Source organism: Haemorhous mexicanus, chromosome 3 (assembly GCF_027477595.1).
Source record: "Haemorhous mexicanus isolate bHaeMex1 chromosome 3, bHaeMex1.pri, whole genome shotgun sequence".
Lineage (NCBI taxonomy): Eukaryota > Metazoa > Chordata > Aves > Passeriformes > Fringillidae > Haemorhous > Haemorhous mexicanus.
In genome coordinates this window covers 73,406,432-73,429,328 of record NC_082343.1, presented here as the reverse complement: position 1 = coordinate 73,429,328, position 22,897 = coordinate 73,406,432, and the positions used below count along the sequence as shown (strand labels likewise).

The window sequence follows — 22,897 nt, the reverse complement described above, 5'->3', positions numbered from 1 at the left end:
TTTAATTAAAAACACAGAGGGAGGAGATCTGGGGAGGAAAAAGGAGCTCTTTTATTTCACTTTAAAGGTCATATTTTTATTCTGTAAATATGATAAGCAGACTGTGTTTAAACACAAGTTTGTTTTAATGGTGACAAATACATCAAGCAATTCGCCACGGAACTGATATTGTCAGGCCAGTGTTCTCTGTTATTTGATATAAGTCTCAAAATATCAATCATAATACTAAAATACATTTGGCCTCACTGTATCCACTAAAGGGGTAAAGCAGGCAGGCACTTTCCAGTCATAGTCATGGAAATCCACATGTCCCTGGGATCGTACACCATGGGGGCCAGAGCTGCAGAAATTCACCTTTTGTGTCAGTGGGTGTTTTACAGGAAGGCAGCTCTGTGCCAGTGGTGTGGGGAAAACTGCCTGCCTTACCTTACAGGGAAGCCTTCCCTTACTGAGAAGAACATGCTGCCCTGTGGCACTTGGTCATGGAATGCGAGCCTGAAGCATACACATCTTAATTCACAGAATATTCTGAATTGGAAGGGACCCACAAGGATTATCTCTTCAGTGAATGGCCTGTAGAGGAATCAAATCCATATCCTTGGCATTGTTAGCACCATGCTCTAACCAACTGAGCTACTCACAGTGGCTCATTCACTCATTCACCTTTTATTAAACTTGCAGTCTTTCCACAGAGGAATTTTCCCATTTGGGACCGTCAGGCCAGAGTACATGCTCTGTTTTCTGATAAGATGGAAACAACTGATGGGGAATTATCTGTTGCAGTTCCTAATGGTACTAGTGTACAGTACTCAAATTCTGCATGGCCAGTGTCTGGAGATTCAGTTAGCAGCAAACACACTCCACTGGAAACATAAAGGTTTTGGAGCAGATCATCTTGACACATAAAAAAAAGCAATCAGGGGATCAGGCTCAGCCAGTGTGGATTTATGAATGGCAGGTGCTGTTTGACTAACCTGGTCTCCTTATGACCAGATGACCTGCTTAAGGGATGAGGGAAAGTCTGTGGATGTTGTTTACCTGGACTTCAGTAAAGCCATTGATACTGTCTCCCACAGCAATCTCCTGGCTGTTTATGGCTTGGACAGGGGCACTCCTCACTGGGTAAAAACCTGTCTGGATGGCCAGGCCCAGAGAATGGTGGTGAATGGGGTGACATCCAGCTGGTCACCAGTGGTGTTCCCTAGGATTCAGTATTGGGGCCAGATTTGTTTAATGTCTTCATCAAGTATCTGGACAAGGGGTTTAAGTTCACCCTCAGTCAGTTCACAGATTGCCAAGTTGGGCAGGAGTGCTGATCTGCTGGAGAGTAGGAAGGCTCTGCAGGGAGATCTGGACAAGATAGGCTGGATCAGTGGGCCAAGGCCAATTTTTTGAGGTCCAACAAGGTGAAATGCCGGCTCCTGCAGCTGCTTCACAAGAACCTCATGCAGCACTACAGGCTGGAGGAAGAGTGTCTGGGAAGCTGCCCAGCAGAAAAGGACTTGAGGTTGCCAGTCGACAGTGGCTCAACATGAGCCAGCCTGTGACCAGGTGGCCAAGAAATCCAGCAGCATCCCAGCCTGGATCAGCAATAGTGTGGTCAGCAGGACCTGGCCAGTGACCAGGTCCCTGTACTAAGCACTGGTGAGGCTGCATCTCAAATACTATGTCCAGCTCTGGGCCCCTCACTGCAAGAAATACATGGAGGTGCCAGAGTGAGTCCGAGAAAGGCAGCAAACCTGGTGAAGGATCTGGAGCAAAAGCCTTATGAGGAGCAGCTGAGGGAGCTGGAGGGGTTTAGCCAGTGGAAAAGGAGGCTCAGTGAGGAATTCTTGTTCTCTATGACAAGAGCAAACAGCCTCTGGCATAACGGGCTGTTCTGATTTGATATATTAGGAAAAATTCTTCACTGAAAGGCTTGTCAAGCAGTGAAACAGGCTGCCCAGAGAAGTGGTGGAGTGACCACCCTCAGAGGAGGTATTTAAAAGCCATGTGGCTGGGGCACTTAAAAACATAGCTTAGCAGTGGACTTGCTGGACGCATGGTTGGAATGATCTTTAAGGTCTATATGATCTTAAGGGTCTTTTGTAACTGAAACAATTCTATGAATTTACAAAGCAGTGCTTTGGGCACTGGCTGGCATCTGTGCAGTGTACAGAGCCAAACCTGCCCTGTTAGTAGCAGAACCAGGCAGCTTTACTTTGCAGTTTTTCTTTGTGATGAAAAGAAAGCCTTTGCAATTGCTGAAGCCTTTGATAAAAGAAGGGGTAGTTTGTATTATTAGCACGGATGTTAACATCTTTACTTCAAAGACAGGGGGGAAGTGGCTGCCTAGCTTTCTTTAAATTGAATTAAAAACGTGGGGTCCAGGAAGGAGCTCACAAAACCATGTCTGAACTTGTCAGCCTTTACGGGTTTAGGTGGAAAACTCCAGTTCTCACTTTCCGCTGAGTAAAACTGAGAGCTCATTATTTGTGTGGTTTTCAACCTGGCTATGAATTATGAATGATTTACTTAAGAAGTGATAAACTATAGGTCAGCACTTAAGCTAGGAGGAGGTCCCAACAGCTGAGGTGTTTTAGGTTCAGCAAGGAGATGGTCCTCAGCACCCTTACTGATGTTGGAATTAATAGCTTGTATTTTCATCTGAGGGCTAGTATCCATCCCTTAAGTTGCTTTTCTGCAGCCCACAGGATCTCCTGATATGCGAGGCCCAATGAACTAGTTTTAGAGAGAGATGAAAATTCACATGTGATCTGTCATCTGGTGGCATGAATTAGCTGAACCGAAGTCAGACCCAGATTTTTTTGCAAGTGAAGATGAGATAAAGATACAGCCAGTACTGTAGTTCAGAAACTCTGCTTGAGTCTTGCTTTGAGTAGGCATGTCAGCAAGTAGCTTCTAAACCGATTTGCTTTAATTGATAGCAATAAAAACTGTGAGTGAATAGGGTCTGTATTTATCTGATACTGTGATGAGCTGCAGAGGCAGCTGTAGCAGGGCTCTTCCAGTGCTCACACCAGTTCGGTGAATGGCACTGGGAGTCCATCTGCAAGACTCTGCCCTGTAAACAGAGTTGGCACATGTGCCAGACACAAACATACACATTTACTGTTGGTTTAAGGACCCCCATGCTTTTATTAATCTGGAAACTGTGAGGTTTTTTTCTTTTCTTTTTTCTTTTCCTTGCCCTAAGTTAAGGTGGCAGAGGCTAATTTAAGACATAGCGTTTCCTTTCACAAATCAGAAATTCTGAGAAGGTGCTCAAGTTACTTGAGGTATAGACCAACCACCTCTACTAATATGTTCTGGTTATAGATCTTAATAGGTTTTTGATAGACCAAAGTACTTAGGTAAAGAAGTGTTTTTTAAAATAACCTAAGTCCACATGACAGCATATAAAAGTCAAATGACAGAGCAATTAATGGGTTATTATTACAAAACTAACCTTTCAAATGAGTTCCTAAAGTGCTCTGTGGTTGGAGTTTCACTTATGGAATTTACTTTTAAGCCACTTTCTCCAAGCTTAAATCTGTCTACAGAAAACTTCAGAAACTTTTTGTTGTTGTTGTTGTTGTTGGGAAAAGAGAGAAAGAAAAATAGCATGCTCTTTTTTTCTCTCTTTTTTTAAAGTAAAGTAAATGCTTTTAAAATGTATCACCCCCTACCTGGATGGAATTTAAAAAAAAAATGCAAACCTTCAGAAACTGGGCACCGTTTTTCTTCGACAGCACAAAAGCCACCGTGCCAACATTTGGAACTGCAACACATCAACCGCTCTTATAGCTCATACTTTATTCTCTGCATCAAAGCTCTGGTGGGGGGGAGTAAAAACAGAGAGTGAGAGAGCGAAAGAGTCAAGCTCTTCAGAGCCTCTAATGACGCGTGCCAAACACGTGGAAGGTAAATCCCCTAATTCAGTCTATTCTTTCAGCATTCCCTGGCGGGCGGCCAAGCTAAATATTTCTGCTGGATAAAAAATGCACCCTCCTATGCGGCACTTTCTTAACAGGATGGCTCTCCAGCTTTAGCGGAGGGGGCTTCTCTGGGGGAAAGCCAACATGTGTGTTCTCTTATCTATTTATTTATTTTATTAAAAAGGGGCTTTATGGGCTGTGATTGGATTAACTTAGTGAACCCTGGAGGAAGAGGAAAAACAAATTGGGAAGCTGGTTTAGCACCCCCACCTTTTTGTCATCTTCTTTTGGGATTTCCTGGCTGGCTGCCACCTTGAGCCTGTTGAATGTTCTTTAGATCAATCAATTAAAAAGGCTTTAATATTTGGATGATTGGAACGCAACATATGGGCTGCTGGTGCGGATGTCATGTGGTGCGTGGAGTTAATTGAAATGATTAATAGAGGTGTTAGTTTCTTCAAGACTAATTGAAGAAAGAATATAATTGGAAGCATAGACTAACCATTATTGTTGACTTTTTCTTAACATATTGCGTCCCTTAAACACTTGTACATGTTTATAAACATGCAGATGGACTTTGTTTAGATGTCTTCGATGTGGTGATTTGCAAAATCCCATCAACTCTACAAAAGTCAAATTTATTTTTATGTAAATTATTCAGAAAAAATATTTCCCTGTGCCTTGCCTGTTTTCGGTAACCAGTATGTACACTGAATTTCTGGTACCTATTTGTCTTTACTTCCTTGCCAGACTTAAACCATTTGATTCTTCCTCATCATTTTCTGTGGGGTCAGAGCATCCATCCCCAGAAATTTATCAGGAGCCTGTGAAGGTGTGGTAGTGGTCTCTCCTCTTTGCACTGTGAGTTGTGACAGCACAGTGCAAATGTGCCAGGTATTGCAGGGCATAGCATCACTATTGTACTGCCCCACACCTTGTCAGCTTGACCATATTTCAAAGGGATAAATATATAAAGGACTGTCAGCAGCCTGGATTTGACAGTCAGAAAGAAAAGTCAAATTAGATAAACTCCGAAGATTTAACTGAAATAAGCTTTTTTGGCCTCTCCACCTTCTGTAAGAATATTTTTCAGGAATAGTAGCCCTGGAATTTTTATTAAAATTTCTAAGCTATTGTGAAATACAAAATGAAAGAAACGAACTGGCTGCAGAGGACATCTGGCAGCAAGGAGAGGGTATGAAGGATGCATCTCTGAAAGTCATCCTGCTGCACAGCGCGGCTCTCAGGGTAGAAATGGGGAAACAGAAAACAAGACAATCTCTGGTCTGTAGTTGGTAGGCACGGGCTGGCTGCCCGAGCACTGTGCGAGGAGGAGCAGCATCGCGTCCTGTTGCTGCCGGGCTGTGGTTACAAGTGCCGTAGCAAACTTTCAGATGGGGATTTCTTAAAACTGAAGACAATGGCTTAAGTAACTTATGAATCTGCTAGAGGGCAAGTGCTCACTTGTGGAAGAAGAAAATCAGGCGAGATAGCAATGAAGTGTTGATCTAAAAGGTAAGTCAGTTTGGATTTAGGACAGATAAACTACATTTGGAAATGCACTTTTTTCACACCAGCCTTCTTTTTGCCTGCTTCTTGTAATAGGGGAAAGGCTTGTGCATAATTTTAATGTTCTGGAAAAGAACTGTCTTCCTGGAAGGGACATACATATTTTCTCTATTTGTTTTTCTTTGCACATGTGGTGCAGCTTATGCATTTGTGTATCTTTTTCAGTAGTCAGAAAGTTTATTGTGCAGCCCAGAATAAACTGAGCAGAGAAGTGATAGATAAGTTTAGAGGCGGTTTGTTGCTGGCTTAGAAGAAAAGAGTATAGGATGGTTTTAATATTTTAGAGTCTTCCCACACAGATTTCCAGTGATGCTTTGAAGGCAACTGTGTGTCTGCAAAGACTTTGAGCCTCCCCGGAAGATGTGGCCTGTCTTGCGTACAGATCTGAGCAAAGCGTTTGTAGAAAGGAAGTGGCTGTCCTGTACTGGGGGCTGAGAGGAAGGGAAGACATTAGGTCTGATTGCAAGCTTCCCTTGCTCCCCGTTGCCTGATTTGTGTGCATGTAGTGCCAAGAGTTTTAAATGAGAGGGATATGCTGAGACAGACTGGTGTAAATTTATTCTTTCAAAAAGATTTTCTATTATTATTATTATTATTATTCAGTGATGAGATTAGTCATTTAAGGATCTGGTTTTTTTACAGCAAGCTACTGCAATTACATAGTCACTTTTTTATTTTTCTAATCTTAACAGTGATGAAAATTAGGAGTTTCAGCATTCCATTGTCTGCATTTCCCATTAAGATTTAGTATAAGAAAAGGAGAAAATTGTATATACTTACTAGAATAGGAGCATCCTCTCTGTCTCTGTCAAACCCTGCCCTGTTGTATAAGTAATAAAATTCTAGTGCATTGGCCTGGGACACTGAAAGAGGAGCAGCAGACCAAGGAAAAAGGACTTAAATCTATGCATGTTCTTTGTATGTGGCTTGTGTCTGACAGAAATATTCTTATTCTCATACAAAAGAGAGTTTTCAATAACATGCCCCTAAAATAAATCTCAGGGAACCTATCTAGCACCATGATAGCATCACCTATTGCTAAGACAGACAGACAATTTGCATTTGGAGATCTCGCTTTAAGGTTCTCGTAAATCCACCAAACTCTTCATGTGTCTCAGGTGTTTCTTGCATTTTATTTTTCCATGAATGCATTTCCCCCCAAAATCTGTTCTGTCATTTCCTAGAATTTGGCTATGACAAAAATTGTATTGCTAACATTAGGAGTATGATGACTTTTCTGTTGAAAAGTAATATCCACCATGACAGCTCCCATTTTTTGGAGCAAAGTTTGAATGACAGGTTCAGTGTCTTGGGGAAGGGCAGCATATGTGACAAGGGAGGGTGGTGACTGTCATTGTCTGGGATGCTCAAATGCCATCCCCTCTGTCAGGAGCACTTCCTAGTTCTTGGATCTCCACACGTGCTTCATTTGCATTGGGTCTCTGTCAGAGCAAGACCAGAACACACTCTGGTAATGTCCCCACCTCTCTCTCTGACTCCCACACCCAGGAGAATTGCTTTTGAGCTAGAAGCCAGCCTAGAGGATTGGCAGAGCAGCCCTCCCAGGAGCTGCAGAAGGGCATCACAGCTGCCTTCAATGGGCAAACACTCTTGGGTCTAGAATGGAACACTGGAACTGAGAGCAGTGGAGGGCGTGTTCAGCACGTGCTCATTGCAAACCGTCCCGAGGCCAGAGAGTCATTAGAAGGAACTGTTTTTAAAAGCCTTTGGACAAGAGCTAAACCTGGAGGGGATTATGAAGGAGGAGAGACTATGCCTGGAGATCAGCAGTGTCTAGGAAGAGGGAAACTGAGAGTAAGGTTAGTACAAGACCAGGGGATTTATCTTTATGGGTTATTGTAGACAAAGACGAGCAAGCTTGGTGTTAAAAGCGGGCGGGATGTAAGCCAGCTCTGATCCAAAAGCTGCCTGGCTGCATTAGCACAGTGCTAAGCCCAAGCTAATATATCCGGCTTCTCACCAGGGCTTATTAGCTCGGGCTCAGTGCCATACTAACATAGTCACAGGAGTTCCAGTTGGCCTGACACCATGTCTGCTCAACATGGTGTGAACTGAGCTCAAGGCTACGTGCCTGCACAGGAGCACCAGGACATGCCTGCAGACTTGACTGCACCACTCTGATGAGGAGGCTGTGGAGGCCAGGTCTGCTGGTCAGCAGGGCAGCAGGGGCACATGAGGATGGACAGCATGTTATGTTTGCCTAAAGTGGGACAGGAAAGAAGTGCAGTGCAGATGAGGAACCAGGAGGGACTGAAACTGGCTTGATGAGAAGACTTGGCGCACAGGAGCCTGGGTGTGGGAGTGGTAGATGTGAGTGACTGGAAAGGGAAACTACAAGAGGGGTCAGGAGGAACAAGCTGAGGACTTGCTGGGCAAGGAAACCAATCAGAAGTCTGAGTCGAGCACTGGAAGAGGAAGAACAACCACACCTGGCATGAAATCAAGATGCCTGAAAGCAGTCATTCCTCCACTGCCAGCCTATCACCTGATGCAACCCATCAACAGAGGTGTCCTATCCCTTACAAGGCTTGTGCCAACCTTGCCAAAAAACAACCATATGGTTGCTCTGAGCCAGGCCTGCCAGTGTCCCTACAGAGGTCTGCCTGTGGCTGATCAGAATACCTCAGCTTTTTTCTTGATCTGTGTAGGCATCGGAGTAGTGCTAGGTCATGAGATCTCTGCTTTTTCTATTTGCAGTTTCAAAAAACTGCATAAAAGCTGTAGAAAAACATTACTAAAATTGCAAATTCAAGTTCTCCAGAGTTTAAGGTTGTTTGCCTAACTCCAATTTGATCCTCTTATGCATTATGATACAGTCTTTAATTACTCATTTAATTACTGTTAGCTGGCTACGTGCCTCATTCAGACATAAGACAAGCTTGCTAGGGGAGATGAATTGGAGTGGTGTAATAAAATGTTATCTTTAAGACACCTCTTCCCGCCATCTCATTTGCTGCTGCATAAGGAAGTAAGATGGCCATGGTAGGAAGAAGCACTGCTCTCCTCAGAGCAGGTGAGCTCTGCTCTGAAGAACTAAGTATTATTCCTACCTGTGATTCAGAATAAGATTCGGGCCAGTTCATCTCAGAAAAGCCTTTTGCAGGTGGGCAATAATTTTAACATCTTCCTGGGTGCCTGATGTGAAGACCTGAAAAACACAGAGCCATCACAGATGGCAGGAAGAGAAATGCTTTGAACATATAAAATAATGCACTGTGTTGAGTAAATCGGCTGCTCTGCATCCCAAAAGTAATGTATGCTTTTGATGTTAATGTCATTGTGTCTCCATACCCCTTCTGCAGAGCGAGAATAGCAATAATACCTTCATCAACATATGGGGGAGGTATTGTGAAAATCAGATTAGTCATTATTTGATGTTTGTGAAGTGTTCAAGCGCTGCTGTTCTGATGAGCAAAGTGGAAAAATACAAGACAAAATTGGTTGTCTTCATTTGAACGGTCTGTGGTTAAAGTAAAGCACTGGACCTTTATAGGAGAAAGGAGACAGAAAAAAATCTGGAAAAATGGCTCTTCTAGTCAGCACTCTTCTTTGTAAACACCGAATGAGGTGGAGAAAATATGGTGTGTCCTATGCCAAGACTGCAGAACTGAGTTTCTGTACACAATCTTAGATCTCCTGGCATCTCCTACCAATTGAAAGAATGCCTGAGTTTGCACCATAATAGGTCTCCCATTTACTGACATTTTGGAGTGTTTGTCTCACTGTAAAGCTTGGGGTTTTTATGTGAGTCTCTTGTCTTGCAAATCTGATGGTTTGCTGTAGGTTTTTACAGAACTTTGACTCAGCTTCAGGGAAGGAGGAATGAAGAAGCAGAAGAGTGAATTTCTGAAACCCTCCTTTCCCTGGGTTTGAGCAATCTGTGCTGTTATGAAACCTTTTGAAATCTCATTTGCTGATGTCTTTCTGACCCCCCAAATTATTCTTGTGTAAATGTTGACACCCAGCAGAGATGAAATCATTGACTTGGGGAAACACAACTAGCTTATCAGAAACTGCACAATTCCAACAATATACCAGAAACACCAGCCTTCTTTTTTCTTTCTTTGTCTTTTTAAAAAAAAAATTGTTTGTGGTTAGTTGGCAGATAGTATTGTGAATCAGACTATATGTAACTGAGGGAACAGAATGATTTTTTCAGTTCACATGAACTCAAATCTCTGTCACATATCAAACTGGTTTTATTTTCAGGTCTTCTGTGTGCTTATGATTTTAATATGTTTACTCGTTTCATGTTGATAGTTTTAATTACAAACTCACGGAGTGTATAAGCAGAACAAGAACTAGATATGTTTTCCAACTGAATTCAGGCTGTCTGTAAATTTTCTCTGCTGTGTTGTACCCATAGCTCACTAAAAGTCAAAGAACATCAAAGTTTCTCCACTGACCATGTGAAATCAGTTAGTCCTCAACTGGATCTTTTTATAATTCTGACACTAAAGTTATGTGATTTGCTTGCTGAAGGAAAGTGATTTAAACGTGGACAGAGAAACCATCAGAAAAATGTTGAGGCTTTGGTCTCCTGTATCATGCTATTAGACACCAGGCAGGGCAAAAGGAACAATTGTCCATTTATTCATAGACAATTGTAAAGCCAGAAGATGCCAGAAAAGTTGATTTTACACCTTGAATATTTAGGATCACAAATCAGATCCTTAAAGAAAAGTCTTTCTAAGGAGTTTGCTGTGCAAAGGAGAAGGGAGCGGCCCTCTAGCAAACTAGGAAAAAATCATAATAGTCTTGTTGGTTCAAAAGCATTAATTTTGAGTTCTGCTGTTCAGATGTGAGTTTTGGTGTTTTATGTTTTAAATTAAAGGCGTGGCTGAATGTTCATTATCCCTATGATAAAAGCAGTAGAAATAGGTGCGAAATGACCCTTGTGCAATGCAGTAATTTACCTTTATTTTAAACTGGCTTACACATCTTAATACATTATGACAATCAGAATTATCAGGCCACCAGGCGGAGAGGAGTTTGTTTTGTTAATTGTTCTTGTTAAGCCTAATTACAGAACGGGGTGGAGTGGATGTGAGGGGAGGGAGGAATCTGCTAGCAAGAGGAAATTCTAAAATCCTCGGAGCAGTTCCAGGCAGTGTGTGTTGGGGAGCAAGAGTGCGGGTGTGGTGTGGAGTGCGTGAGCATGCGTGTGTGTGTGTAAGAGTGTGAGAGCGAATGACAGACTTTCCATATGGACTAAAATCCTGAGATGCATAAGCTGGAGGTGGGGAACCTGTGCCGTGTGGACACATAAAGGTACAGCTGAACAAAGAACCGTGCTGTGGTTTTCTTTATGAACGAACTCTTTTTTTTTTGGAGGGGGATGGCGAGGGGGGGGGGGGGGGTGATGCAGATGACTTGCTTTGCTGTTAATCTTTGAGGTTTGCAGTAGATTGAGTGTTAAAACAGTTTGCTGATATGCTGCACTATTCTTTGATATTACAGGTTACCACGTAGCTGTGGGTTGGTATCCTAAAGCCCTTTGAAATGTTTTCCTTCTTCCCAGTGATTGTAGCAAGATGTGCCGTGCACAGACTGTGTTATTTGTTTATACTTTCCAATGGAAAGCATACATCCAAAGGGCCCTTCTGCCCTGCATTATTCCAGTTTGTTTATGTGCCCCACATTACGCTGTTGGCGAATTACTGTGCCTGACCTGCATTGTCAGCCCCCTCCATTGCCTCGGGAGCCTCCGGCACAGAAGTTTCTGATAAGGCAGTTTTGAACAAGCCAGACGCCAAGTGAATGATTCTATAACAAATCTGTGCTCTTCTCCGGGGTATGTTACCTGACTTGTTTGCTGCCAAGGTGGTTTTATTGGTTTGGCTACTGGGTGGAGGGAGGAGACTAGAACAGCACACGAGTCACACTTTTGTTTTGCTTAATTATAATGTACACTTTTAATAAAACCTTTTAGTGCCGTGAATTAAATGTCATTGCAATCCTGCACAAGAAGAAAAATGCTACTGCTGCTGTAGCTGACAGCTGAGTGGTTAGATGGCCAGCATGAGTCTGAGGCTCAGAAGCCTTTTCTTTGCTGGCTAGAGATACTGCTGGGTAAATGTGTTTACTTTTTCCTTAGTATTTATACTAGTTAATGTGTCGCACTAGATAAATCCACTTCCTGAATCCATCTTTCAGCTTGCTCTCTTCCCTCCCAATTGACAAATGGTTTGAGTTTGACACCGTTTTATCAGTTGAGCCCCTGCTGGGTGCTGCATGCCTGCTTGTTCCTGCTTTATCGTGAAAAGTGAATTATCTGCAATATTTTGCTACCATCTAACTAGCAGTTGGCAGGCTTTTCTATATGAATTGATTTAGATTTCAGCAAGGGGAGGCTGTTGTCTTTCTCTGCAAAGCCGTGTTGTTGCTCTCCAGGAAAACAAAAGATCCCGGAGCTTTCTGCACCGCAATCTGCTGCTGTCCCACTTTCAAGGAGGTGTTTTGTTTGTTGCAGCAGCTTCCTATCTTAAAATGATAAATTGAGCGGACATGTGTGCTGTTTTAAACTGCTGTCTCCAGGGCTTTGTGTTCACTTAGGATAAAATACATTATTTTGTGGTAGGCTCTGGTGTGATTTAAACTTGGTTTAGAGATTACAGAGCAAAAGGGAAAGCATCAACATCTTCAGCAGTGGTAGTTTGATGAGGAATAGCTGTCAGAAGAAGAACTCTACTGACTTAACCTCAAGTGGGTTGCAAATGCATTAGGGATTCATTAATATTAATAGCAGAATAGACATTTCCTGCTTTCGTTTGACATCTTCCAAGCTCTTTTTTTTTTTTTTTTTTTTAAGAGCAACTTGAAGTGCAGTTTTAACACTTATTCAAGTTACTACAAGGATGATAAGCTAAAGTTAAACAGAAGGAGACCTCTGAGTCTGTGGGGTTGGTCTCTAGGAGTCCTGGAATTTGGTGCTGTGCTTTAGAGAAAGATTGTGGTAAACTCTTGGGTGAGACTTTCAGAGCAGTTTTTAAAATGGGTCTGTTAGGTGTGACTGCAACCAGAATAAACTGTTGTCACAAGAAATTGTTCTATGAGGGTGACAGGAAGGTCACTTTCAAAATGACATGTAAAGGATAATAACTGTGTAGATTTCTAAGGTGGGCACGGTAGCAGCTAGTTCATAAGTTTAGGAGTGAAAAAAAAAAAAAAAATCTAAACCCTTCTTGAGTCTCCAAATACTCTGTGAGGTTGGCTGAACAGTTATGTTTGAAAAATAAATAGATCCAAAGTAATTTTTACTTGCTTTCAATCTTCTAAATCCTATGATGCATTTTCATGCCTCGGGTCTGTCGCCAGCAGGCTTACAAGATTTATTCAATGAAAAAAAATTAAGAAATTTGACAAAATTACCAAATATCTTTGACACATAAAACAAACCAAGAATTCTGTTAGGACCAGGAGGGAAAATGTAATTGCAATGATCATTTCTCAGCATCCTGCATATCACAATTTCACCCACTGAGCCCTTCAAGTAAGAGAACTTGTGGCAGTGGAATGAGGCAAGGGCTTTGCTTTTTATAGAAAACACAGCTAAGAGTCCCAGTTTATAAAAGACCAAAATAAAACAGGTAAGCCCCCACAAAGCACCTAGGCTGGCAAGTCTAGTGATGCAGCAGCTACAAACGCAGAAGAGCACATGAGTTTGGCAGCTCTTACTGATAGGGCAATTTGAATTGTCAGCGTGCGTCTGCTCTACTTGTTGAGCCTAATGAAAAGTACAGTTTAATCACTGGTGTGCCAAATTGACCATGATTAGCTGTTATTGCAGATTAGTGCATTGTCTGGGGCTCCAGAATTATTGATCCGGGTGCTGCGCTCTGGTGTTTTCTGTGCCCTCTACCGTAACCTCTTCTTAATGCTTAGGGCAGAGAAGCAGGAAAGGAGAGTAGGAGGGAAGAAGTCCAGATGGGAAGAAAACAGGTCCTGAAAAGACCACATAGGAACTAGGTCAGGTACTCTGGAGATTAAAGAAGCATGCTTCATCCCTGGACGCAGGAGGCAGGGACAAGTAGCATACAATTACGAGGAATTAGAACGGCAACAAGTAGTGCAGATTTATCAGCTTTAATTGTCTATTGTCAGGACAGAGCCCTTCTTGTAGATCAGGCACTGCCAATGCTTTAATACCTCTAATGGACTCTCTATTGTGGGATTATCTCTCCTAAGGACAATGTATTTCTTAAAACTAGTTGTTTTGGGAGAGGGAGGAAGAAAAAAAGAGAAGAAGTGGCTGCAGCCCTCAGTTGTTTTGGGTTTTTTCCCCCCCTCTCTGGTTTGTCACATTTGCAGGAAGTAGCTGAGAGCCCAGTGTTGCTCTTCTGTCAGCAGCACTATTCCTTCAGGGGAACTGATAGATACCTATTGAACATTAACCCCCTTTGCTCCACCTTCCCCAACGAGCTCCTCCAGAAACAATAGCTGGTTGATAAAGAGCAGATAAGCAAGGACACCCAGCTTAAGGATCTCTCTGCTATCTTTATTTTAAAAGCTTTCCTGGGTTTTGCAAAGTAAACATTACAACATTTAAAGAAGGATAAGGTGTCAACTATTTAATGAGAAGTTGTGTTTAATAGCAGAGGAATTCTTCCCTCCCCCAGCCAACACACAGGTATGAAAAGACTGTTATTTCACCACCCTGGGATAGGAGACGTGGAGAAATGACAACTGTACTCTTAGAAGCTTAAAAAGTGGTACTACAAACCAACCCTTCCAGATTCCCTAATCAACTTTAAACATACAGTCACTATTTTGAATCTTTTGGTCCTCAATGCACGGTAGTCACACTGCTGGATGTGTGATAATCTGTGGGTAAATATTTTCATTTCCACCACATGCACTTTGTCATGGTGTGTAGCTGTTGTTTTTGTTAATCTGTTTTGAAATGTGTTCTGTGGCCAGCTCTTTGTCAGAAAAGTGGCGTGGTTCCACCCATGGATCTTGCCCTCCTTGTGCTGTGTTCATCAGCTCCAGGAGATTGGGCAGCCCAGAGAGTGTCTGACATGAAAACTGAACTGTGTAGGACACAGTCTGAAGTTTCATCATTGTTCATATCACTGTGTCTTACCAGGCGGGTTGATAACACCCCAAAAAGTGTCATGACTGCCAAGTGGGGAAGAGACATGAAGGTTGAAATAATACAATTAATTCTGAGGTGACTTCATTATTTCCGCTTGTTGTGAGCTTCTTATGAGGCTGATGTCTGAAGTATTCACAAGAGTGAGCCTTCTAATATATGCATACCATCTCATCCCTCCTCCATGACAGTCTGGAAGTCAGCCTATTTTAAATGAAAATTTTCCAAAGCACACTCTTTTTTCAGTCCTCTTGTCACCAGTAAGATTGGAAAGTAGTTTAAGTAGTTGGAATGGGTTGGCCAGTTGTCATTAATTTTTCCTCAGATTCAGTTACAATAGACTGAATATTCAAACCTCCACGGTTGGGATGTGAAAGACAGAATTTGTACTCAGCTTTTCTTGTCCAGTATAAACTTGTCTTGGTAGAAACACACAAAGACAATAAAAGTGTTCTTATATGGGCTCTTGACTATCATCCCTACCTTTCCCAAGACCACTATTGCTCCGAAGTGTGATGGGAAGGCTGATGGTAACCAAGAAGAGAACATCTGTGGTCCGCCCTCTCACAAAGCCTTCTTGTCCTCCTGATAGCAGGCCCAGACAGCTTTGGCTCCTTCTTGTCAAACTGAAGCCTCAACAAGAGGAAAAGGCTGAAGCTTAATTCTTGCCTCTGTGTGCTGTGAGAATGTTTTTATTCCATTGGAGGAGAATTGTTTTGGCTTATTCATACGTCATCTGAGCAGTATTTTAATAGGGCCTAGTGGGAAACAAAAAGGGATATGGTATTTTAGTTTGACTCCTTTTTTCTCTTTTTAAGGAAAATTTCTTGAGAGGATAAAACAACAGAAACCAAAAGTGATGTTAAGGCTTGCACTAGACAGTAGCTAAGAGTGCAGCCAAAAGATCTGCTCTTGGTATTGCACAGCCCAGACAAAAATAAACGTTTGGCATTTGGAAGTGCTAGGAGGCAATGACCAGGGTGCTCTGTAATTAAAGGCAGTCCCTGAAAGCTGCATGTGTTAATTCAAAAGCCTCCTGGCTATAGCACACACCACCCCAAATGCCCTTGCAAAAAGCTTCTTGTAGATTCAAGTGCAATTTTAATTTCTCTCCTTGTAGGCAATACCAGCTGAAGTTGTCTAGGGCATACAAAGCCTCTGAGATCATATCTGAAGCCCATAGGCAGGTTTTGCAAAGGTCAGGCCATTCTGAAGAGAAGACAGCTTCTCTTTTACAATAAAGTGTGACTTTTCCTGTTGCACAGTCACTAAAGTGTGCTGGGTCTCTCTCTTTCCCTGGAATCTGACAGCAACCATGTTTTCAAAAATGTGGCCCTAAAACATGAGTGCATATCAGAACTTGAAAGCAAGTTCTTCTTAGAGTTTGGTTTCTCAGTTAGCTTTTAAAAGATGTGCAGTTGTGCAGCTACATCATGTACCTTCTCCAATAATGACCACAACTGGTCCCCAAATGTTTACCAGCACAAGGATGCCTACATGCAGGAAGTGGGAAATGGGGGTGGGTCTGGTAGTTACTCTTGATGTGGTCAATCTGCCACTGACCTTGTTTGGGGAAGGGGAGGATGTGAAAATGAGACTCTCCTTTAATCTCTTGTGTGCATTTTATCTCCTCTCCAAATTTTTAAAGAAATTTCATTTATTAGAGTCAGTTCCCTTCCCTCTGTCTTCCCTTTACAATTACAGCAGGCACAGGGAAAACAGCAGCAGTGGCAGCTGAGGCCGAGTTGCACAGGCTTGTTGTTGAGCTGAAGTGGTGATAGCATCAAAGGAAATGGATGGGGATTTCTGAGATCAGAGCTGTTAGGGCCATTCATGATTTGTTGCCAGGCTGAAAGCTGCCGCAGAGAGAGCTGCCTGAGAAATGCTGATTAATACAGTAATTGAGGTTTTCTATGAGCGAGAAGGAAAAAATTAAAATATTACTAAAAATGTTCTTTTTGAAATGAGCAACATTTTGAGATTGCACATTCCAGACAATAGCAGCTACTGGTGCAAACGATTTCTGTAAAAGCAGAAAACTTCTGGTTGAACACAGTGTCTTTTTATGTTTCTCGCTTAAGGAGGAAGGTCAGAAGGTCAGTCTATATATTTCTTTAATGGCAGAGTCTTGGTAGAAACACACAAATTCTGTGATTCTTACTTTAGTACCCATTCTTAACAATTTGTTTCTGTCTCTTTTTCTTGATAAACTCAGTTTTATTCCAGATCAGGCACTGCTAGGTTGGATCTGCACATCAGCAATACCCCTTCTCCTGCACTAAGATAGTTTTGGGCTCAGCTTCACTGAGACACCTGGAGCTAATTTCGGGATAGCCTCAGAGCCTGCCACAGAGTTATTTGAAGTCTATAGGCTTCATAGGCTGTACTCACTTCCACAGGCTCCAGGGATAGAGCCGCACTGACCTGGGATGTTGGCATCCTCCTGATTAATATTTCACTTCATCTGATGTGATCTAATCTAATCTAATCTAATCTCTGCTTCCTCTTGTTTTCCAGCCCAAAAGCATTCTCAGTTCCTTGAAAAGCAGATTTGCTTTTTTCCCCTGCTCTCCTTCACATTAAGAAGATCAGTCCCTGAAGGAAACACATCAACCTTTTCTTCTTGTCTCCCCCCCCCACCCCACCCCCCGCCTTTTTTTTGTTTTTCTTGCAAGCTAACAGGGAAGTGAAAAGTTCTGAAACAGCTGCCTCTCAGAGTGAGACTATTTTTCGGTAAAATAATCACCTTCAGTATGACTACATTGTTTTTCTGTTCTATGCAGTGTGACTCAGCATCAGTTAATTAACCCAATCAAGTAGGCCGGATTTCTCTCCTTTAATGAATGGTTCTTCCTACTTCAGAGCCTTCCTAGACCTCATTTTGGATGTGCCTCGGTTTTACAGGGTATATCCAATTACATTTCTATCCTCCAGCCCCAGTGCTCGGGCCACCTCTCCTGTGGAATTACGCTGTGGTGGCAGTTAAGCCAGGACACTCACTTGCAAGCAGTTGCCCTACTTAGGTCTGCTGCCACGAGTCCTGCCGCGTTAGTGCGCACACACACGGAAGGTCTTTACACAGATGTGCTATTCTCAGCATCGCAGGCCCAAAATGGCAAGTAATCCTTTCCACACGTCTTTTTATCAGTGGGAGGAGGAGTAGGTTAAGGGAAAGGGGTTTGTGTACGCCTGTCAGAGAGACAGACAGGCACCCGACTGCATAAACCTGCTTCCCAACCCCCCCTTCTCCCTCTCTCCTGTGAAGAAATACACCGAGATCATCCTAGAATATAAGTGCATGTATGTTTAGAAGAAGAATGTGAAACTAGCTGTCGCGTAAAGTGCCAGGCAAATGACCAGAAATATGCTTGCAGACGTGTGAGAAGAAGGAAAAGTAGTAGAGTTGCCTCACAGGGAAGCAGCTAGCATTTGTACTGGGCTGTGCATGGCTATAAATGGAATTGTGCATCACCGTTCCTCTGAGCCCGAGGACGCCTTGCTGAAGAGACAGGACCACTGAAGGAAGTAAGGCATCTGGTTGTTTTGTAATGAGAAGCAGGAATGCTCTTAATAATAAACAAACAGGACATTGTATGCCATCATCACAGGATGTCCTTCCTTCAGCCAGCATGCTGACTTGGATCGGAGGAAAAAAATTGGGTGCCGGGCTCTGCTGATTGCTCTACCAACCCTCCTTCCCTCAGCAGTGTGCTCCCGGACGGCCGCTCGTACATCGCCCCGTGAAAAACCCGTGCTCGTTTTCTTACCGCGCTGCGAAAGGGGCATCGGGCTGGGAAACGCTGCGTGCCGTGTCCTGCTGCTGTGAGCTTCCCTGCTGTTACCAAGGGAAAGGGGGAAGGTTTTGTTTAAGGGAAGAAACAGAAATGTTTTCCCCAGTTCCTCTTACAGGCACTGATTAGCGACTCTGGAAAGGGATAAAATCAAAACTCTGAAACTCCCAAATTTGTCATCTCAAGTAAAGTACTTTAATTGTTGAGGTTTGGGAGCAAGCACTTTGAATCGAATTTTAATCAGTAAACTAGTAAATTAATTTTAGTTGGTATTTTTTATAAAGTTCTATCAAGTCAAACTGCGCAAGAACGAAAGCGGGCACGTGTTAAACTCCGGAGCTTAAAAACAGCACGGAAAACAGATTTCTAGTAAAAGCTGCCTCAGGTGCGCTCTCCACGAAACGCCGCGGTGCCCGCCCACCCGGCAGATCCCGGCGGCGGGGCAGCGCCGCGGCTCTCCCAGCTGACGCACAGGGCCGAAAGGAAGGGGGAAAAAAATAAAATAATAACAGTGATGTAAAAAACCCAACGCGGGTGGGCTGGGCGGGGCAGGGTCCGCAGGTAGGGCCCCACCTCCCGCGCTGTGAGGAAGGCCGGCGGACGGAGGGAGGGGCCGGTGCGTGAGCGCGGGCGGGCCGGGGCGAGCGGAGCCGAGCCGAGCGGAGCGGAGAGCGCGGCTGTGGCAGGCGGCCCCCCAGCGTTCCCCAGCGGCAAGAGCAGCAGCACCTGTGACAGCCGGGGGAGGGAGGAGCGGGAGGGGAGCGGCGGCTGGAGGTGTGAGTCAGTCTCCCGGGGACCCGGCCGCTGGAAGGAAGGAGAAATGTTTACTCTGTAGAAATGAGCCAGGTTTGCCGCCGCCGGTGGGCTTCGGTGTGGAAACGCGCGCGGACTCTGCCCCGGTAAGGAGCGCGATGCCGTCCCCTCTTTCACCCCCGTCTCCACCTCCCCGGCTCTTGCTTCTCGCCCGTCCCGGCGCCCGCGGGACGGAGCAAAAGTTTCCTCGTCGCCTCTCCCGGATCGGGAGCGCTCCTCTGACCGGCATTAACCCTTTCGCTTCGCTGCGCAGCTGTCATACCCGTGGCCCGAGTTTCGCTGTTCATTCCCTCTTCCCCTTCAACGCCGAGGGTCCGGCACTGTCGCACTGCTCGCATCGACCGCGGTCAGGACGGGGCACGGGGCCGGTCCGGAGGCGGCGGCGGCCGCGGAGGAGCTGAGTATTGCTGCGACCCCCGCCTCAGCCTCTTCGGGCGGCCCGGCTGTGCCTCCCGGGAGGGCTGGTCCCGGGGGTCGCCGGGGGTCTCCCCCGAACCCACAGTCAGTCAGCCCTTAACCTCTTTCTCGGAAGATTGTGCGCTTTCAGTCTTCGTGTTTCGTTTTTCCCGGAGGAGGGGTGTGAATTTCATAGTAGCTGCGCATCCAAAAAGGAAAAATTAAGGGATTTTGCGCCGGATTGAGCGTTATTCTCAGCTACCGGCGTAGGCACAGATTTTGGTTCCTCATGAACCTTATGGAAAGAGCCCGACCCTAATACATGTTAGATAACAGTGCTTCTGTCCTGAACTGAAAGACTTGCTGAAGCTATTTTGCTAGGCTCATATCCACTGCTTTGGGGTACTAATTCTAGGAGGTACCATCAAATTAAAAAGGGATAGAATAAATTTTAAAAAAATATTTATTTTATTTATTTCCCCTGCTCCTTTTCTGTTTTGACCTGCAGAAATATGTTGCAGTGCTTTGTGCAGGGCTGCTGCTGCTACAGTGATGCTGGCAGGATGTCGGCTTTCTCAGCCTTCCATGCCAAAGGATAAGGGGACGTCAGGAGGAGGCGGGGGGGCCAGGTTGTTTTGAAAGTTGTTTGTGTGTTGAAAGCCGGTGGGAAAGTTCAGGCTTCCCCATTTGGAAGAGGCAAGGCTGGGTTCCGCTCTTCCAACATGCGCTTTCCATTTTTAGCTTCATTCAGACGCAGACAGCAGTTCCTTTCCTCTTCCTCTCCTTGTTTGTGTGACACTTTTCTGAGGCAGCTTTTCCACAGGCGACTAAGTGGTCTCACGGCCATGACCCCACATTTTCTTCAGCACGGAATATTATTTTCTCTCTGAAGCATTAAGGAAAGGGTTTGAAAAAGGTAAAGTGGTTGTCACAGCCTAGGGATTTTCTCCTCTTTGTTTTCGTTCCCTCATTACTACCGAGACTGGCATTTTAAAGTGCTGCTTCAGTCAGAGCAGCTTCGTTTACACTGCTTTTTGGCTATTACTCAACTGTACCAACTATCCTGCATACGCTTTTAAAGTGTCACAGACTACTGTATTAGTCACACTGTATCAACGGAAACCACAACACTGAAGGACAATGAGGATTAAAGGCTGTTTTCTTTTTTTCCAGGCTGCTACACAGTGTAGCTCGGACGCTGTGAGTTTCAAGAATCTGGTGAAAGGGAGAGAGTGGACAATGAAAATGGACATGGAGGATGCTGACATGACTCTGTGGACAGAGGCTGATTTTGAAGAGAAGTGCACATATATTGTAAATGATCATCCGCTGGATCCCAGTGCCGATGGAGGCACCTTAACTCAGGCAGAGGCTTCCTTGCCAAGGAACTTGACTTTCAAATATGCATCTAACTGCAAAGAGGTAAGCGGCAGTGCTCTGGGGAAGGTTGGAGTCAGACAAGCCAAATCACAGTGCTTTGGAAAGCGTGTGCTCACCCTGTCTTTGATTCTTTGGCATACACACACACACCCTACCAACAACAACAAATGCTGCCCGCTGGCCTTTCATATGCGACCCTAATAACTCTTTTAAGAAACTGTGTGCTGGTCATCTGTTGTGTAATATTTTCACTGAAAATTGTAGCCATCCTATCCCTGAAACTGGTTGTGTACCAATTCGCAAGCAGTTAAATTTTCACGCAATTTGAACAGCATCTGAATAAGCATATTTAGACTGTGGGGTAGTTCTTTGTGCCAATTTCTAGGCTGCTGTTTGCCAGGACCATTCATTGCCTCTGGCTCAGAGATTAAAGTGCCTCGCTTGTCCAATAAAGAGCTTTAAAAAAGTAAAGGGAAAAAAAACCCCAAATTCCTGGAAATGTGTTTAATTATTTCTTTTTGTTTTCCCTTTGGTTATGAAATTGCTTTATTCTTTTCGTGAGCTTGTTGTATTCCCAACTTCCTAAATTCTTAAAAACTTTGGCATGTCAGTAAAGGAAGTAATGGTAGAAGTGTAGCAAGCTTGACAGAAGTGTGGTTGTAGCTTAAATTAACTTTTGTTTATCTGGGACAGTATCTTCACCGGTAGCTAGCCGTGCGAGTGTGTTCCATCCTTGTCCCTGGAGTGGGTACATTCTTTGTTGTTGTTTCAGAAGGGCTGGAAAGAAACAAGCCTGGATGAGCAATTTGGTTTTGTGTTTACTCCTTCGTATAGAGTAGCTATTATAGCTAGGTGTGATGTTCAGTAGAGTAACAACCCAGGGGACAACCCTTCATTTCTCCCTGTGCTGAGACTTGTGGTATAGCAACTATTACCTGTGCTTCTGCTTGGGCTAAACATACTGACCACAGAGCTGAAAAGAAGAGGTACACTCATCCATGCCTATCAAATATTTCCTTCCAGAGCAGGTACTTGTTTAATCCTATGTAGAGAAATAGGGCCAGACCCCCAGCTGAAGGGTGTTGACACTGTGGAATTAAGCTTCGCAGTGCCTAAGAGAGTGCCAAATACATTTGGTAAGAGGTTAAAGCTAAACTCTCCTTAAAATCACTCTTCTCTTCCCATCTGCCTTGCCCTGCCCCGCCCTGCAGAACTTTGGCAGAGAAAGGTCATGCTCCAGAAAAAAAGTATGAAACCTGGTTTTGTGTTATTGCATCGCTAGATAGGTCTTAGTTTGGTGTGAAGAGGGAAATAAAGCTGAGACTCTGCCATGGGTTACAGGAGGATTTCTTGATTGAAGGATGAGCTTGCAGTGTGACAGCTTGGGTCGGTCCTTGGCTGCCGGCTGATGACTGATTGGCCGCTGAGGCTGCTTGCTCTCTCTGCCCCTGTAGAGTCCTGCTGCTGTGGCTGGAGACATCCAGGGAGCTTTCAAAATTCCCAACACTGTGTTTGGAAACACCAAGGTGTAATTTCCTTATTCCCTGGCTCAGGTCAGTGAATCAGGAAGATTGCTCCCATCTCTATATAAGAGGTGGGGGGAGAGAGAAGTTGTTGAAAGATTGCTGGTTCTTTCTTGTAAAATGTGACCCATGCAGCTCCCTGCTAGTGGGAGTCTGAATATAGGACATCCTCCTTTTGTTCTCCAAAGCTCCCCCCGGTCTTTCATTTGTGCTGAATTGCACCTACCCTAAGGAGCAATAGGAGCTTTTGAGCCCTGACTATCTTTAAGGTAGCTCTGAAAGGAAGGGCCAATATGATGTGCTCTTTTGCCCACCTTCTGTGAAGGCTACATTCCAGAGAATGTACAGACAGGTCTCATTTACTACTCGTCGGCGGGGTGAAGTAGTTGTAAA

General features: G+C 44.1%; 1 protein-coding gene across 6 annotated transcripts in view; it reads left to right on the top strand.

Annotated features, from left to right (window-relative positions):
- PRDM1 (PR/SET domain 1) overlaps positions 1-22,897 on the top strand; it is a 101,503-nt gene that overhangs the window by 57,596 nt on the left and 21,010 nt on the right. For 2 of the 6 annotated variants that reach the window (XM_059842367.1, XM_059842366.1), the window contains one exon: positions 20,775-21,023. In XM_059842367.1, the coding sequence (XP_059698350.1) occupies positions 20,841-21,023 (183 nt within the window). In that variant the 5' untranslated portion in view covers positions 20,775-20,840. Of the gene's footprint in view, positions 1-10,630; positions 10,779-19,096; positions 19,292-19,971; positions 20,518-20,726; positions 21,024-22,897 lie in introns of those variants that run through there. The other 4 variants (XM_059842368.1, XM_059842371.1, XM_059842365.1 and 1 more) reach the window with 4 other exon arrangements.